The sequence below is a fragment of the Dermochelys coriacea genome, chromosome 6 (assembly GCF_009764565.3).
Source record: "Dermochelys coriacea isolate rDerCor1 chromosome 6, rDerCor1.pri.v4, whole genome shotgun sequence".
NCBI classification, from domain to species: Eukaryota; Metazoa; Chordata; order Testudines; family Dermochelyidae; genus Dermochelys; species Dermochelys coriacea.
In genome coordinates, this window is record NC_050073.1 from 81,957,264 (window position 1) to 81,975,791 (window position 18,528).

Here is an 18,528-nt window from a genome sequence, read left to right on the forward strand (position 1 = left end):
AAAATATTTACTATCCGATTTGTAAGGCAGGGAGAGGAACTGAAGATGGTAGAAATGTGATTCCCAGAAAGAAAGTCAACTGAAGGCTCTTGTCCAGCAGAGATTCACTTCATTAATAGCTCTGGTATTAGGGTCTGAATAAACTTTCTTCCTCACAGCTGCAGATGGAGAGATAGAGGAAGATGGATTGGTAGGCTAGCTCTCCTCTAAAAAGATAGGACTATAAACCAGTCCAATGACAAACGGAGAACTTGACATTTTTTTTAATAAATATACATCTCTCAGGTACCAAAATAATTATAAACAAAATATACAATATATACAACTGCTAAAAGTGAAGCAATCATGCCACATATATAGGGAAATATACTGTTTCCAATGCACACAGTTAACATTATTGCTACCTTTCCCATAAAAGCTGAGAGGTCATTCTTTTGTTTCAATTCCTCTCTCTGCATTACAGTACAAAGAACAGCTGAGGTCAGTCATTAGGAGTGATTATAATCAGCCCAGCAGAAATCTATGCAATTTCTTCCAGCGGATGGGATACTCATGTGAACCTGTCCAGCCACGTAGGAGGAAACAACTCCACAGAAAAATTCACGGTCATCTCTCAAATGCATTCGTGCACCCAAAATGAATATTCAGGTGGATCCAGTAGACTGTTGTCCTCATACTGTTCATACATTTTGACAACCAGTTAATCCATAACTGGCACAAATAAACACAGATTTCTACTGATGTTACACATCCAACTCCTGTTAGTAAAAGTATGGGTTGGAATGTGAAACCTGCTGTTATAATGACGTAGTCCATGGTGTGCAGCGTAGTATTTCAACTTTTTTTTTTTTTTCACATTTTATCTTTTTTTAAGAAAATATGTCAGCTTCCTATACATATATATAGTCATGTCCTTTATGAGAAACCTCTTCTTCAAAACGCCAACTGTCGTCCTCCAATAACACAGTCATCATACATTATCTGGAAGGAAAAAAATATATATATAGGTTAATGCAAAGTTCTACAAGTAGCACTCAAGTTCACCTTGGGGAATATCAGGCCAAATTCTGCTTGCCTTGACTTCAACAACATTGCTCACAAGAGTAAGGCAAGTAGGATGTGAAACCATCTCTTTAGTAGTATTCAATAATAAATGATAATATAGATTCTTAAGAGGAAAAAATTTGAAAGTCATGTGGAGAAATATATACTTGAGAAGGAAACAAAACCAAAACCTTGTGTCACAAAAATGCGGTAGATAAACTAGCCATCTCCAACAGAAGACTATGGAGAGAGAGGCACATACTGTGACACTAGTTTTAGCAACCTTCTTTCCCTTACATGCCATTTGTATGCTTTTATATTTGAATTTCTAATGCTCATTCAATAAAATCCTGATAATAGAGTGCTAGATTTCATGTTCCTTAAATGAACAAATTTCTCTTTGAAATCATGGGGTAACGTTAGGAGAGGGTTTGCTTCATTAACACCTGCAAAAATTGGCCCAGAGTAAGAGGAATGGTTGTCTAATTTACACTTGGATTTTGTAAGTAAATGTTATAGAGTAGTTCTGGGCGTCCAATGCTTAGGTCTTGTACTGTATTCCCAATGCTTGCTATTTACATTTTTTAGTTTACTCTGAGTTTGTAGGTGAATTATATGTAACACAGTTAATAGGCCATCCAAGCATCAGGAAAAAAATGCAACCTAAGAGTTGTGTGCGTGTTTCCCCGACAACATTAATGGGAGCTGTGTAGATGCATATAAAGGGAAGAATGTAGTCCTTCCTTATATAAAAGGGTGAAAATAACTAACTACTTACTTCATCCTCTGTGAATTCTGATTCTGATCCACAGCTCTCCTCATCCTCACTTTCTGGTAGCATTTGTAGGTCAGCTGTGGTTAAGTGTTTCAGCTGTTCCTGTATGCTGAAGCTGTCTCTTCCCCACGTGAGCTGGTATGGAGAATAGCCCTGGTAGGTCACTTTGTTCACATCAGCCCCATGTTTTACCAGAAGCGATACCAGTTCTGAATTCTGCAGGTCTACAGCTAAGTGGAGGGCAGTTCTGCCATTACAAGGCTCCTGGTTAATAAAAATAAAACAGGCCATTTAATGTCAGGATAGTTAGGCTTGGCACTACCAAAACTGTACATTCCTACTCTAGCACTATCATGTTTGGATAAACAAAGAGCTTCAAATACACACCTGAGCATTGACATCTGCTCCCAAGGACAGCAAATATTCTACTATAGCCAGATACCCATGAATAGATGCCAAATGGAGACACGTGTGTCCTGTAGAACAAGATGATAGGTAAAAATTAAGTACTTCTGCTTTAATGCATTATCAGTCACTTTAGCCTAAATACTCTAACACACTATCATCATATCTTCAGTTTGAAATACAATCACCATTATCCAAACTGAACGTAAATTGTCCTGTATGAACTTTATACTGTACATGGATGATCAGATAAATTAAAAAATACATCTTTATTTCTTAGATGCTATAACTTTTTTTTCCAACCAGTGTTAAACTGGAACTTGTTTTAACAAAAAAGGAAGAGAAAAATGTAAAAATGTCTACAACTAAAAAAACCCAAATAAATAGCTAAACAGTGCTACCTAAAAACCAGAGGATAAAGTTGAAGAGCATGAGAACCTGAGTAAAGCAATGGCAGTTAGGAGGCTGGGACTTATTCAGCTCCAGCACTGACTGCAGTGTGATTTCAGGGAAGTCACTTTACTGCTAAGCCTCAACCTCCCCATCTGTAAAATGGGAATGATAATGCTTATCCTCCTTTATAAAGCTCTCTGAGATCTAGGTCACAAAAGCACGAGATGCTAAGAATTATATTTATGCATACCATTGTAGTTGGCAGACTGTAGGACTGAATATAGGTGGTGCTCCTGGCAGTACTGAGTGAGGATGCCGACAGCTCTGAGAGAGCCCTGCTCACAGGCAATATGAAGTGGTGTATTTCCTCGGAAGTCTCTGATCTCTGGGTCACATCCGGCCTTGAGAAGAATCTCAGCAATTTCAGCCTGATCTGTGATTACTGCCAGGTGAAGTGGAGTCTACAATAAAAAAAAAAAAAAAAAAAAGAAAAACAAAACTATTGTAAAGTACATTACAAACAGGAAATACATTAGAGACAGCATCTGAACACACAGCTCTTCAACCACTTGGTGGTTCTAGCTCAACTTCTTAAAAATAACATAAGTGTTTGCTTAATATTGTGTGCTCACCAGGAACACTGTATTCAAGAATCAACAGAGTTCCCTTTTAGCCTGGGAGTGACTGATTTAAGGCTCTCTTGATAGCAGGACAGCATAAATAAAAGGTATCTTTTGTATGGCAAACAATGGATTAGTGGAACCCACCAGAGTATATTTAAAAGCAATCATGCTTTAAAATGTCAGTGCCAAGGAGGAGAATATTGGCTGCACAGGAGCACAAGTTTGTCCCCAGGGCAATCTTGTGCCTTTTTTGGCGGGTGGGGGGGGTGGGTGTCATATATGAGTTGATTAAATAGCTGTGAATTGTAAAAGTTTGTTTTAGAAAGTTACTGAAGTCACCAAGGGGGTCGGGGCCGCCTGGCTTATTTGGGCTGGAAGGTGGATGGTGTAAAGTACCTGGTTTAGGTTATTCTGAAAGTTCAGGAAGGCAGGATTGGCAGCTGCCTGGCGAATAACCTCCACGCTCCAGGACTTTTCTTCGTGAATAATTGCCAAGTGGAGAAATCTACAAGAGGGAAGAGAAAACCCCACAGCCCCTCAAAGTCGGTCCGCGAACAACGAGCGGCGGGGTGGGGGTCACCTCGGGCCAGGGTCCCAGCAGCCCGCCCCGGGCAATGCCCCAGCAGTCACGTGCACAGGCAGCAGGCGGCTTTCGCAAGCCCGGGGTTTTCAGAGGCCGCTGCCGGGGGGTTTCCCGCGGGGTTGTTATGAGCTGAGTGTTCCTGGCAGCGGGCCAGGGACTTTCCACAGCACCTTCCCCCTCCGCCCCGCCAGGCGCCGGCCCCGCCCCGCCCGCACACTCTGTACTTCCCCCTCCCGGCCGGGCTGGCGGGCGGCCAGCCGCGGACACCAACCTCTAGGGCCAAAAGCCCGCCCCCCCCCGGGCCCCCCGGCGGCGAGCAGGGCGGGGCCGGGGTCTCCGCGCAGGGCGCACGCCGCCCCGGAGGGGGCTGCCCCCCCCCCCGCCGGCCACCGCTCCGCCCGTTGCCCTCCTAAGAGCCCGGGCCCGGGGGTCTCCGTCCAACCGGCGCAGGACACGCAGACTTACGTGTCTCCGTCTTCAGTCGCTTGCTGTTGCCAAGGCTGGGCCGGCGCCCCCCGCTCCTCCTGGGGCTGGAGCCTGATGTCCGTCAGCTCCCTCACCAGCAGCTCGTACTCCTCCTCCTTCATGGAGTCCAGCCCGCTGTCGTGCCGGTCGTCCTGCAGCAAGCCGAGCTGCCGCTCCTTCTTCAGCGGCTCGGCGCGGCCCTCCATCGCCAAGTCCCGCCGGCCCTCCGGGCTGCAGCTGGGCTGGAACATGGGCTCGGCCTCCGCTAGCTCCGGGCGCGCGGCGCAAGCTCCCCTTCGCGAGCGACCCGAGTCCGCGGCTCAGCGGCGGCCGGCGAGCATCCGTGTGAGAGCGGCGGCGGGCGGCGGCGCTGGATATACGCCTTCCGCGGAGGGGATTTCTGCAAGGGGCGGAGCCGAGCCGCTGGGAATTTCCAGGCAAGTCAAACGGCGAGAACCAGCCTGTGCCTGTCTGCGGCGTTACATAAAAGCCCAGGCGGGGCTCGCAGCGGAGGAATCCCCTGGCTTGCTCGCCCCACCTCCCATTTTTTTCAGTCACAAGAGGGAAAGTACTTGGTGCCGCACAGCTCTGTGACTAAGCCCCCGCCCCGCAGGTACTTCCCTGGGGAGCCGGCCGTAGGGAGCTTGCCGTCTTTTCCCCACCCTGGGGTTTCCCTTCGCCTATTCCCGTGACCCCGGCCTCACACAGCCTCCCTCTGGGGCTAATAATACACCCCGCGCAGCTGGGCGCGGGGGGGGGGAAGCAATTACTCCCGCCACTAGGCTGCTTCCCCCCGCCCCCCTTCCCTGCTCGCCTCGGGATGGGCTGCACACAAGCCAGGTTCCAACCTGCTGGCGTTCATGAAGCTCCCGGGGGGGATCTGGGTGTGCGCAAGGAGTAGGGTGGTCGTGGCCACATCACAGCTCACATGCTGCTTACCTAAAAGCCCCCTGGAGTTGCAGCTGGCTACTGTAGCGTCCTGATGTGGTACTGGTGCAAGGCAGCTGCTGTATTTCACTCCAGTGCCGGGTGGGTCCCCCTCTCTCTCATGGCAGGTTTCAGAGTAGCAGCCGTGTTCGTCTGTATTCGCAAAAAGAAAAGGAGGACTTGTGGCACCTTAGAGACTAACAATTTGTTAGTCTCTAAGGTGCCACAAGTCCTCCTTTCCTCTCTCTCATATGTCAGTTTGCCGTGGTGCAAAGCACTATTTAAATGGAAGACCTAGCATTAATAGTCAATAGCAGTAACACTAAATACATCTAAACCCGAGATGAGTTTGGAATATGTCAATCTTTTAACTATTCAGAAGCCCTAATTTGCACAACTGTAGCCCATAAACACTTTTTAAAGTGTAACACCTACTCTGTACCAGCGACTATAGGACTTCCTCCAGCACCCAGTGAAATTAATGGTAAATCTCCCATTAACTTCTCCGGGGCAAGATCAGGTTCCCTTTCCACCCCAGTTGAGACAGTACCTGTCAAAGATTAATTCACTTTTTCCCCCTCCCAGAAATGTAAGTATTTAAATAAACATTTTTTTCTCAGGGAAAGTGACTCATTTTGCCAATGGTATTCTGTTTATTGTTACCCATTATCTAGATATCCTTCTCTTATAATTCCTATTGAGTGCAATGACATCCACTGATAAAGATCAAATGAAAAATTGAAAGCACCTAGACTGATTAAAAAAAACATCTCTAGGTCAATGTGTGGATTCAACAAGCTAAACTAAGATGAATTTTACTTTTTCTCCTCAGACATGGGGGATTTCCCCATGAAGAATTTTTTCCTGCAACTACACTGAGTAATAATGTCTGAGAAATTTTCTTGTCTTCCTCCCCTTGGGATGGTGCCGCTGAGAAAAAAAATTATGAGAAAATCCAAAGATAGAGGAAGAGGTAGAGGGGAAAGAGATGGTGCTTGTTGGGCAGATGGTCCAAATTTTTTCAGGCCAGCTGCAATATTACTGGACTTTCTTATAAAAAGTAACAATATTAATTGCTAGGCCTGGAAGAACAAAGTAGTGCCTTTTGGAAGGGTCCATAAAAGCTCCACAACTGTTTCTTTCAAAATTTCAGGGTCATGGAATTTTCATGTGTTTGCCCTTTTTGGTTAAATCATTGTCTTTCAAAGGGAAGTGTAATTTAACAAATCCATCTCTTTCTCACTAACTGGAACCCTGTGCTGTACAAACAGCAAAGATTTTTTTTTCTTGCCCTTGTTGCTATGGCAATCAGAGGAATAAAATATAACAAGAATCCTGCAGCCTGCAACCAGAGCTTTGCTGGAGCCAAACATAAATTAAACTTCAGAACTTCCCATTCTGGTTTAAATGGGTGGGTTCTCCAGTGCCTTTCATGCTTCCAACACTTGGAGTTGTCAGTAGTAAACACTGAGTTACTTTTTAAAAAATAGGTTTCAGAGTAGCAGCCGTGTTAGTCTGTATCTGCAAAAAGAAAAGGAGGACTTGTGGCACCTTAGAGACTAACAAATTTATTTAAGCATAAGCTTTCGTGAGCTACAGCTCACTTCTGTAGCTCACAAAAGCTTATGCTCAAATAAATTTGTTAGTCTCTAAGGTGCCACAAGTCCTCCTTTTCTTTTTAAAAAAATATTCTCCCAACAGAAAGACGTTTTCAGATGCATCAGCATTTAGATTTGCCTATTTTAAGTTTTTATGTTAGTACAGTCAAGATTAAAAAGTGTAGGTGGCAGCAGAAGGATGGAAAGTGACACCAGGGTCAACCCACTTCCTGACCAATGGGAATGGAAGTGCCAGACTTTCACAGCCATTTCATGCCTTCATATACACTCTTCAGCAAGCAGCAGTTTAGGTTTTGGAGGCTACAGTACCTTAGAAGCAGAGCGTCACATTACTTAATCATAAATAAAGACAAATCATATGAAGTCAGATGTTTTGATCTCCCCAAAAGTGCATGTACAATAGCAAAGCTTCTCTGATAACTTGATTCATTTGTCTCAGTGGTTTGACAGCTGTTACACAGACTGCCTCTAGCTTTGGTAGCAACTTCAAGACTTGCGTCTGCCAAGCTAGCAAAGGGTGGGTATGATGCAGCAGCCTCTACCTAAAGAGGCAGCCAGTCAATGTCTACAGTGACATCTGCTGGGCGTTTGTGGAATGTCATCGCTCAGACCCTAGATAAGGTTTGTTAAGGCAGAGGAGAGAGGAGTGTGTAAGTACATCATATAGCGATCGTGACCCACCATGGTCTTGCATTTGAGTAGTCAGATGGGAAACCAGCCAGGTAGTTGAAATATGGGGAACTTATTTTTTGAGGAGCAGGAAGTGTTCTAACTTATACATTTACAAGACATATGGACCAGACAAGATGGTTGAAGCGTCAGTTACATTTTGCTAGTGAAAAGAAAAGGAGTAGAGACTAACAAATTTATTTGAGCATAAGCTTTCGTGAGTTACAGCTCACTTCATCAGATGCATTCAGTGGAAAATACAGTGGGGAGATTTATATACACAGAGAACATGAAACAATGGGTGTTACCATACACACTGTAAGGAGAGTGATCACTTAAGGTGAGCTATTACCAGCAGGAGAGCAGGGGGGAAAAACCTTTTGTAGTGATAATCAAGGTGGGCCATTTCCAGCAGTTGAGAAGAACGTCTGAGGAACAGTGGGTGGGGTGGGGGGCGGAATAAACATGGGGAAATAGTTTTACTTTGTATAATGACACATCCACTCCCAGTCTCTATTCGAGCCTAAGTTAATTGTATCCAGTTTGCAAATTAATTCCAATTCAGCAGTCTCTCATTGGAGTCTGTTTTTGAATTTTTTTTTGTTGAAGAATTGCCACTTTTAGGTCTGTAATCGAGTGACCAAAGAGATTGAAGTGTTCTCCGACTGGTTTTTGAATGTTATAATTCTTGACGTCTGATTTGTGTCCATTTATTCTTTTACATAGAAACTGTCCAGTTTGGCCAATGTACATGGCAGAGGGGCATTGCTGGCACATGATAGCATATATCACATTGGTAGATGTGCAGGTGAACGAGCCTATGATAATGTGGCTGATGTGATTAGGCCCAATGATGGTGTCCCCTGAATAGATATGTGGACACAGTTGGCAATGGGCTTTGTTAAAAGGCTAGGTTCCTGGGTTAGTGGTTCTGTTATGTGGTTGCTGGTGAGTATTTGCTTCAGATTGGGAGGCTGTCTGTAAGCAAGGACTGGCCTGTCTCCCAAGATCTGTGAGAGTGATGGGTCGTCCTTCAGATTTTTGATGATGGATGATGTAGATTTTTGATGATGCGTTGGAGAGGTTTTAGTTGGGGGCTGAAGGTGATGGCTAGTCACGTCCTGTTATTTTCTTTGTTGGGCCTGTCCTGTAGTAGGTAACTTCTGTGTACTCTTCTGTCTCTGTCAATCTGTTTCTTCACTTCAGCAGGTGCTTACTGTAGTTGTAAGAACGCTTGATAGGGATCTTATAAGTGTTTGTCTCTGTCTGAGGGGTTGGAGCAAATGCGGTTGTATCGTAGAGCTTGGCTGTAGACAGTGGATCGTGTGGTGTGGTCTGGATGAAAGCTGGAGGCGTGTAGGTAGGCATAGCGGTCAGTAGGTTTCCGGTATAGGGTGGTGTTTATGTGACCATCGCTTATTAGCACAGTAGTGTCCAGGAAGTGGATCTCTTGTGTGGACTGGTCCAGGCTGAGATTGATGGTGGGATGGAAATTGTTGAAATCATGGTGGAATTCGTCAAGGGCTTCTTTTCCATGGGTCCAGATGATGAAGATGTCATCAATGTAGTGCAAGTAGAGTAGGGGCATTAGGGGATGAGAGAAGCATTGTTCTAAGTCAGCTATAAAAATGTTGGCATACCGTGGGGCCATGCGGGTACCCATAGCAGTGCCGCTGATTTGAAGGTATACATTGTCCCCAAATGTGAAATAGTTATTAGTTAATAGTTAATAGGGTGAGAACAAAGTCACAAAGTTCAGCCACTAGGTTTGCCGTGACATTATCGGGGATACTGTTCCGGTCGGCTTGTAGTCCATCTTGGTGTGGAATGTTGGTGTAGAGGGCTTCTACATCCATAGTGGCTAGGATGGTGTTTTCAGGAAGATCACCGATGGATTGTAGTTTCCTCAGGAAGTCAGTGGTGTGTCGAAGATAGCTGGGAGTGCTGGTAGCACAGGACCTGAGGAGGGAGTCTACATAGCCAGACAATCCTGCTGTCAGGGTGCCAATGCCGGAGATGATGGGGAATCCAGGATTCCAGGTTTATGGATCTTGGGTAGCAGATGGTCACACCACCCTATACCAGAAACCTACTGACCGCTATGCTTACCTACATGCCTCCAGCTTTCATCCAGACCACACCACACGATCCATTGTCTACAGCCAAGCTCTACGATATATCATCTACCAATGTGATATATGCCATCATGTGCCAGCAATGCCCTTCTGCCATGTACATTAGCCAAACTGAACAGTCTCTACGTAAAAGAATAAATGGACACAAATCAGACATCAAGAATTATAACATTCAAAAACAAGTCGGAGAACACTTCAATCTCTTTGGTCACTCGATTACAGACCTAAAAGTGGCAATTCTTCAACAAAAAAATTCAAAAACAGACTCCAATGAGAGACTGCTGAATTGGAATTAGTTTGCAAACTGGATACAATTAACTTAAGCTTGAATAAAGACTGGGAGTAGATGGGTCATTACACAAAGTAAAACTATTTCCCCATGTTTATTCCCCCCCCCCAACCTACTGTTCCTCACACATTCTTGTCAACTGCTGGAAATGGCCCACCTTGATTATCACTACAAAAGTTTCCCCCTCCACCCCCCACACTCTCCTGCTGGTAATAGCTCACCTTACCTGATCACTCTCGTTACAGTGTGTATGGGAACACCCATTGTTTCATGTTCTCTGTGTATATAAATCTCCCCACTGTATTTTCCATTGAATGCATCCAATGAAGTGAGCTGTAGCTCACGAAAGCTTATGCTCAAATAAATTTGTTAGTCTCTAAAGTGCCACAACTACTCCTTTTCTTTTTGCAGATACAGACAAACACGACTGCTACTCTAAAACCTGTCATTTTGCTAGTGATTTGTGATTAAAAAAATTAAATATACACTGTAAACATGTACATCCTACATACTTTTATATTGTAACTGACACAGATGCCAGGTCAGTCTGGTAGAACTCCCAGACAAAAGTCATTAGGATGGAGCTGAGGTTTTTTTAAAGGAGAGAATCAACCCTCAAGAATGTCAACATTTTAAAATAACGAAATACTGGAAAGTTATTTTAGAGGCTCTTCATATAGGTCCAATCCAGTCCTCAGGATAGTCAGTGGAAAGACTCCCCCTTGGCTTTAGTGAGAATTGGCCTGACTCCATACAATATTGTACATTTATTGGAGTCAGATTTGTTTATACTGAGAGAAGTTGCAATTATTATTATTTATTCATTTATTACTGTAGCACTTTGTCACAGACCAAGACCCCATTGTGCTAGGTGCAGTACAAACATAGAACATAAAGACAGTCCCAGCATCAAAGAGCTTACAGTGAAAGTAAATGACAAGAGACCTACAGGCAGATACAGACAGACAGCTGGATGTATATTTAAAACAAAGTAGTTCTCTTCTGTATCTCATAACTTCACCCACCATAGCATACACAATGGATAAAATAATGTCCGTGTTGAGGCAGAAGCAGCCAAACCAGGAACTGCTGCAGTGGAATAGAGTGGGTAAAGTGGGGTCCAGCTGGACTGAGAACTGTGCAGGGGAGACCCCCATGTTGTGGGTGCACAAGGAGCTAGGTGGTGCCTCCCCTCCTCACCTCAGGCCACGTGGTCTTGAGAGAAAACTGCTGTGGAGTTTCCAAGCAATAGAAGAAGAAGAAGCAGTCAAACCATGGCCTTTGGTCATTCAGACAACATTCTGCTGATTTGAGTGGACTTTCTCTTCTCTGTGCTGACTGGCTGCTTGCTCCAGCCTTCCCCCTTCTTCACAATCTCTTCACTTCAGTTTCACTCCACACTCTCTTCATCCCTGACCTGTCCCCTTCCCTTTCCTTTAAGAACATAAGAATGGCCATACTGGGTCAGACCAAAGGTCCATCCAGCCCAGTATCCTGTCTGCTGACAGTGGCCAATGCCAGGTGCCCCAGAGGGAGTGAACCTAACAGGTAATGATCTAGTGATCTCTCTCCTGCCATCCATCCCCACCCTATGACAAACAGAGACTAGGGACACCATTCCTTACCTATCCTGGCTAATAGCCATTAATGGACTTAACCTCTAAGAATTTATCTAGTTCTCTTTTAAACCCTGTTATAGTCCTAGCCTTCACAACCTCCTCAGGCAAGGAGTTCCACAGGTTGACTGTGCACTGTGTGAAGAACTTCCTTTTATTTGTTTTAAACCTGCTGCCCATTAATTTCATTTGGTGGCCCCTAGTTCTTATATTATGGGAACAAGTAAATAACTTTTCCTTATTCATTTTCTCCTTACCACTCATTACTTTATATACCTCTATCATATCCCCCCTTAGTCTCCTCTTTTCCAAGCTGAAAAGTCCTAGTCTCTTTCATCTCTCCTCATATGGGACCTGTTCCAAACCCTAATAATTTTAGTTGTCCATTTCCATTTAGCTGATCACCTCCTAGTAAACCCACCAAAAAACCCTGAAACCAAAACCATGGAACTAATGTGCTATTTGCTGCCATCTCGTTGCTCACTCTGTTTGTGTGTTCTATCCCTTTCCTCACCCTGTGTCTGTCTCGTCTATTTGGAATGTAAACTCTTTGGAGAAAAGACTAGCTCCTTTTTTTTTTTTTTGTACAGCATCTAGCACAATTGGCCCTTAGGTACCACCATAATGATTAATAATAATAATAACAACAGTACAAAATGATAGAAAAGAAAGGAGTTTAAGTAGTAATGCAAGTTATTGGCACTACTTTTATATTATTGTAAACATTAGTTTTAGAAATTGTTAGACCAGTCTAAACTGATTATTCATGAGTTTTCTATGAAAGCAGCAAGATTAATTAATTCAAATGGAAACAAACCAACTTGATCAGCTTTTCATTATACGATTTTTGCCCTTTTAGCTATGTACACTATATCATATTTGTTTTCACAGGCAATCCACCAAAAGAATGTAAAAGTTGTGTCAGAGGCTTGGATGCACTTTCATAGAGTTCAAATGAAACTGAGCATGTGGACCCAAGGACAGAATTTGGCCCACAGTTCATAAGATAACATTAAAAATCAAATTTAGTCCTGGTATAAGTGAGTATAATACTCATTAAAATCAATGAGAGTTGCAACCATTTACAGCAAACTAAATTTGTCCTAGGGGCCTGATTCTCCTTTCACTTAATCCAGTTTAACACCTGTGAAACCCTATTTACTTCACTGGAATTACTCCTGATTTACACTAGTGTGAGAGGAGAATCAGTCACTATATCTTTTTTTATCTCAGACCACTGAAGTCCCCCCACAATGAAGTGTGTGAAGGCTGGCATGGCATTCAGTACTGAAAAGGGTTTCAGTGATACCTGTGAATTGCCTGGGTTTTCCTTATTACATGGAGATGATAATACAGGGGCTGTATTGCTTATACAACCCTTTGAACATATAAAGGGCTATATCCATGAGAAGTAATATTATGTATAAGGTTGGAAACATATTTTTGACACCTGAGAGCTAGGTTCAGTAAAAGTCTGTTCAGCTCTGGCTAGCCTGGGAACTCAATTTTCAGCACTGCTGTGTCACAAAAACCATATATTTGTATCAGCTCTGACTTCCGTAAAACAAGTGAGAGAGATTTTAAAAGCAGCCCTGGGTACTGTAGCACTGAAAAGAGGCAGCATGATTTTCATCAGTTTTAAGGAAGATGAAATGTTCTCGTGCCACTTCCATAAGCAGAAGCATTAGACTGTGATTTCCTGATTTCCACCCTAATAGACAGAACTGTCTAGTGCTGTGACTGTGATTTACCAGAATTGGTTCCCCAGCTGCATCCCTGCTGAGGCCTTTGTGATTATCATTGCAGAGACCTGTTAACTGTTTCCTTCCACTTCATCTTAAGGACTGTGCAGGTAAGCAACAAACATAGCAGGAAAAGGCAATTTATACCACTCATCCTGACCCCAGATAGTGTACTGAAACCAAAAACAAAGGAGCCCCTCAAAAAAAGGTTCAACTAAAGCTGCATCACTTTTGGTCAGCATGGCAATCTGAAATTTTACATGGAGAGATGCATTTACAGATGCACTTGTTTAGACTATGCTCTTTAGGACAGGACCTCATCTCCTCACTGTCTGCAAAGCACTGAGCACATTGCGGCGTGCAGTGTAAATAATAATACAATAAAAATTGTGTTCAGATGACATTTTCAATTAAAATCAACATTCCTGAGCCTGCCAATTTCAGCCACCACAGTGTTGAGAAGCAAACGGCATTTTGACATCAGCAATTTCACTGGAGTCCAGTGTCTCAGAGAGCAAACTAATTTTAATCCTGTTTTTAAAATACTAGTTTAACAATTACTAGAACTTTATGGTATGAAAATTAAAGTGGTATTTTAAAAAAAACAGGCATGTTCAGATCACTGAAATCTTAGTCCAGGCTCATCTTTTTCAGTGTAGGTCTGGTCTCAGGGTTCTTACATGTGCTTTTAGAACCACGTAGCTCCTCAAGCAGTTTGATGGGAGACCTCAATAGGTATGTCTACACAGCATAGTAAGCCTGGGTCTGCGTGACCAGCACCTACAGACTCAGTGATTCCAAGCTTGTGCCGGAGCATCCACATTCCATTGGAAACCTGGGGCTTACATCCAAATTGCCCAACACAGACCTGAGTCAGCATATCCAATTCTGTGGGTATATACACACTTCTATGGTGAGCTGGGCCGCTTCGCACCGGTTCACACGAACCGGTTGTTAGATTTTTGAAGCAGGTTTAGGACCGGTTGTTAAGCCGCTTCCCTCAGGGGGCGCTGAGGCTTTGATGGGCTCTGGCCGGGAAGTGAAGTAATTCCTCCTCCGGCCGCCGGGGGCGCTGTGCTGCGGGAGCCATGTGGGCTGCAGCATGCCCTGGGGACAAGCCCTGTTGCAGCTGCTGCTCCCCTGGCCCTGGGGCTCCCGATGCTGCCTAGTGGGTCCCCGGATGCTCCGCTGGGCCTGGGCTGTGTCCTGCTGCTCTCCCCGTGAGTAACCACCGTCCTGCTCGCAGCCAGCCCCTGTCTCCAGCCACCCCCTGCCCACAGCCAGCCCGTCTTCAGCCACCTACAGCCAGCCCCTGCCGCCCTCCCTGCCTGCCTGCCCGCAGCCAGCCCCTTTTTCCAGCCACCCCCTGCCCTGCCTGTAGCCAGCCCCTGCCGCACCCCCTGCCCTGCCCGCAGCCAGCCCGTCTCCAGCCACCCCCGCACCCCCTGCCTGCAGCCAGCCCATGCCGCACCCCCTGCCCTGCCCGCAGCCAGCCCCTGTCTCCAGCCACCCCCTGCCCTGCCCACACCAGCCCCTGCTGCACCCCCTGCCTTGCCTGCAGCCAGCCCGTCTCCAGCCACCCCCGTGCCTGCAGCCAGCCCCGCTGCACCCACTGCCCTGCCTGCAGCCAGCCCCTGTCTCCAGCCACCCCTGCACCCCCTGCAGCCAGCCCCTGGCACACCCCCTGCCCCTGTCGCACTCCCTGCCTGCAGTCAGCCCGTCTCTAGCCACCCCCGTATCCCCTGCCCTACCCGCAGCCAGCCCCTGCTGCATGCACCCCCCTGCCCTGTCTCCAGCCAGCCCTGCACCCCCTGCCTGCAGCCAGCCCCTGCCCTGTATCCAGCCAACCCCTGCCAACGCACCCCCTGCTCTGCCCGCACCAGCCCCTGCCGCATTCCCTGCCCTGCCCGCAGCCAGCCCATCTCCAGCCACCCCCGCACCCCCTGCCCGCAGGCAGCCTCTGCTGCACCCTCTGCCCTGACCGCAGCAAGCCTCTGTCTCCAGCCAGTCCCACACCCCCCTTGTCCTGCCTGCAGTCAGCCCCTGCCTCCAGTCAGCCCCTGCCCTGTCTCGCGCCAGTCCCACACCCCCTTGCCTCCAGCCAACCCTGCACCCTCCTGTCTCCAGCCAGCTCTGCACCCCCTGCCCTGCCCACAGTCAGCCCTGCACCCCCTGCCTCCAGCTAGCCCTGCTCCACGCCCTTGTCTGCAGCTGGCCCCATGTCCACTGGTGCCCTGCAGTTCCCAGGGCAGTAACCCTGCACATCTGCTTCAATGAGGGGGGCAGGGAGCAGCTGGGACCCACACATGTGCGCACCCTAGGGTGACCAGACAGCAAGTGTGAAAAATCAGGACGGGGGTGGGGGGTAATAGGAGCCTATATAATAAAAAGACCCCAAAATCGGGACTGTCCCTATAAAATCTGGCCATCTGGTCACCCTAGCACACCCCCCAGGGAGTGGCGGGGACCCACCCATGTGAACTGGAGCACATTTCTAGTTTGGGCCCATCTTTTAAAAAAAGAACTTTAGGCAGGGTTAACATACATCTGTATTTTCCCAGATAGGTCAGGCTTTTTGGTTCTTAAATCGCCGTCAGGGAGGAATTTTTAAAATTTTTCCTCCCAGGAAAATATGGATGTATGGTAACCCTGTTGGTACAAAAATACATACTGGGCACAGCCCTTAAATCAGAACTTTTTATAGGAAACCAGTTGTTAAGATTTTGGCAGCTCATCACTGGGTATATACTATCATATCCCAGGGTGCCTAGTGCCCTCACCAGGTGTAGCCACTCTAGGGCTTAATCCATAGTGGGTTGCAGGAGAATGTGTCTGTCTGTCCTGTAGGAGTTGAACTGAAGTGTTTTGTGGTTTTAGCTTGCCACTACATCTGGCTGAGCCATTTTGTCTCTGCATGCTCCCTTCAGCTGGAGCCATCAACATGGATCCCAACCTGGTGGAAGAACTTCTTTACCTTTCACTGTCAGTTGTATTTTGGGAATAAGACAGAACATCTGCGAGATGCTGGTGGGCATTTTGGCAGCAGTTTTTGAACTGCCAAAGGCATCTTGGAGGATACTGACATGCCAGCTATGACCCAGCTGATGTTGTTCATGCCTGTTGCCTTAGCTGCAGATTCCCCCTATACAGGCTGGTGCTTCTGGATCCTACAAGCACAGACTAGTGGGATCACATTGTCATGCAGACCTGGGATGACTAGTAGTGGGTCCAGAACTTTTACATGAAGAAGGAGGCATTCCTGAAAGTTTGTGATCAGCTTTCCCCCAACACCACCATAAGGGAGGCCTTTCCAGTTGGAAGTGAGTCACTATAGCCATCTATAAACTGGCTACCGCAGACTGCTACAGATCCATGACTAACCAGGTTGGAGTCGGCAAATCAACTCTTGGGACTGTTATGGCAGAAATTTGTGAGGCAATCAGGATTGTGAGGTAGCTAAAGGTGGTGGGTACATGTACCCAAGTGTTCCTGAAATAATTGCTGTGTTTGGGAGAATGGACTTTCCAAACAGTGCCAGGGTCATTGATGGGACCCATGTGTTTATAGTTTGCCCTCTGCAAGGAGCACGCGAGTACATAAACCACAAAAACCGCAAAAGGTTCTACTCCTTTGTTATGTAGGTCACTGTTGACCACAGGGGCAGATTCATGGAAGCTAATGTGGGATGCACTGGGACCCCACCTTCATGGACAAGCTGGAACATTATTCCTACTGAATGACATTGTTCTTCTAAGGGACCCCGCTTAATCCCAGTTCCCCTGATTTCAGAGGATCTGGTAAAAGGAGATTTGACTACACATTCAGTAACAGTAGGATAGTGGTGGAATGTGCATTTGACAGACTGAAGTCCCATTGGTACTGTCTTCAAAACTGTGTTATCAATACAGAAAGACCTTTCTGTTGGGAGAATATTTTTTTAAAAAGTAACTCATCAATGCAGTCTGCATTATTGTGGCCTGCTGTGTTCTGCACAATGTCTGCTGGATTGGTACACACAGCCAGAAAGTGCACCTGACATGACTGGTACTGGATCTACATGCACAATGGAAATCAGGCATGCTTTGTGTCCCCACCTAATGAGTTTGCATGGTTCCATGCAGGAGGGCGAATGAAATGGTATTTGAGGTTGTGCTGTGTATGGATGTGGGGCAGTTGTGGGATTAAAAAAAAAAGTATTGGTATTATGGATTATGAATTTTGTAAACACACTTTATTAATAGTGGCCATGTAATTCAACTCCCAGTTTATAGATTATTGTGGAGGAGCGTTTGTAAGTTTTTATTATGAAATTTTTGAGAATGGGCATGTGATGACATTCATTACAGCTTGTGCCACTTTTAACATTACATATAATAAAACTTGCTATGTATCCATGTGTGCAAATCCAACACTTTATTTTACAACTGCATTTACATATCAATGTAAGATCCAGAAAGGCAGAGCTGCTCCCAGCAAAACTTGCAACACAATAACCAAACTCAGTGCCAAAACCGGGGAAGGTGCATGTTCTGAAATGCTATGGACAACTGTGGGTCCCCTGTTCCTTTGTTCTTCTTGGCCTTTCTGGTGCATTTTACATGTGCTGGCTGAGACTGGACTGAAGTGGATGAATGCACAAGGTATATTTGTCTGTTCCATGTGCCACTCTTCATTGCCTGTGACATGATCCAGCCCTGAACTGTCCAAAGGCTGCATAGTCTGCAGGGCACGAACAGCACAGAGGGGAATCAGGGCATGAGGCTGGAGCAGGAGCTGAAGGTGGCAGTGGGTTCTGCAGTCTGGTAGCCATGACTGCAAGTCATTACTCAAACAGCTCCTTCTGCTGCACTTGGTCTTCCTCTCTCAGCCTGTGGTTATACTCCATGACTCTGTTGCCAGTCTCGCCTCGTTCTGTGCAGCCTCTCTGTGTCTTTCCACCCTTCTTGAATTCTTATCTGTTTGATATTCCATTTGGTCCTTCTGGAACTCTGTCTGCTGATTTATTTTATCTAGAATCTCTCCCATCAACTCCTCTCAGACTCTCTTCTTGCCTGCAGCAGGTGGGTCTGCCTCCCATCCCTGGCTCCTGGTGCTGTGTGTTTGCCCTGAGGAGGCAGTGGGGCCTTGAAAGGAAAATGAAAGAACACATTGTCGGACCATGATAAAAAATTACATCTTCCACTCTATCAAAGGCCTGCTTTAATTCAGGGTCAAAAGGTGATACTTTTTATTAATGGACTATT

General features: G+C 45.9%; 1 protein-coding gene and 1 long non-coding RNA gene across 2 annotated transcripts; one reads left to right on the plus strand and one right to left on the minus strand.

The window, feature by feature from the left end:
* Positions 1-247: 247 nt before the first annotated feature.
* Positions 248-5,278, minus strand: NFKBIA (NFKB inhibitor alpha). Its single transcript, XM_038407877.2, has 6 exons — positions 4,289-5,278; positions 3,637-3,745; positions 2,868-3,078; positions 2,207-2,295; positions 1,823-2,083; positions 248-981 (listed from the first exon to the last, which is right to left on the minus strand). Exons 1-6 carry the CDS (start codon positions 4,537-4,539, stop codon positions 934-936), a joined length of 969 nt encoding a protein of 322 aa, XP_038263805.1. The 5' UTR covers positions 4,540-5,278; the 3' UTR covers positions 248-933.
* An 8,948-nt stretch (positions 5,279-14,226) lies between these two features.
* Positions 14,227-17,675, plus strand: LOC119857524. Its single transcript, XR_005293625.2, has 2 exons — positions 14,227-14,505; positions 16,163-17,675. It is a non-coding gene; the product is annotated as an uncharacterized LOC119857524 (long non-coding RNA).
* The last annotated feature ends 853 nt before the right edge of the window (positions 17,676-18,528 follow it).

Bases quoted from the DNA above. Each gene is read 5' to 3' on its own strand.
- NFKBIA (XM_038407877.2), bottom strand. From the start codon at position 4,539: ATGTTCCAGCCCAGCTGCAGCCCGGAGGGCCGGCGGGACTTGGCGATG. The intron at 3,746-4,288 runs GTAAGTCTGCGT...TCCCTCTTGTAG, and splicing joins GCGACTGAAGACGGAGACAC to ATTTCTCCACTTGGCAATTA. The intron at 2,084-2,206 runs GTGTGTATTTGA...TTTATTAACCAG, and splicing joins GAGCAGATGTCAATGCTCAG to GAGCCTTGTAATGGCAGAAC.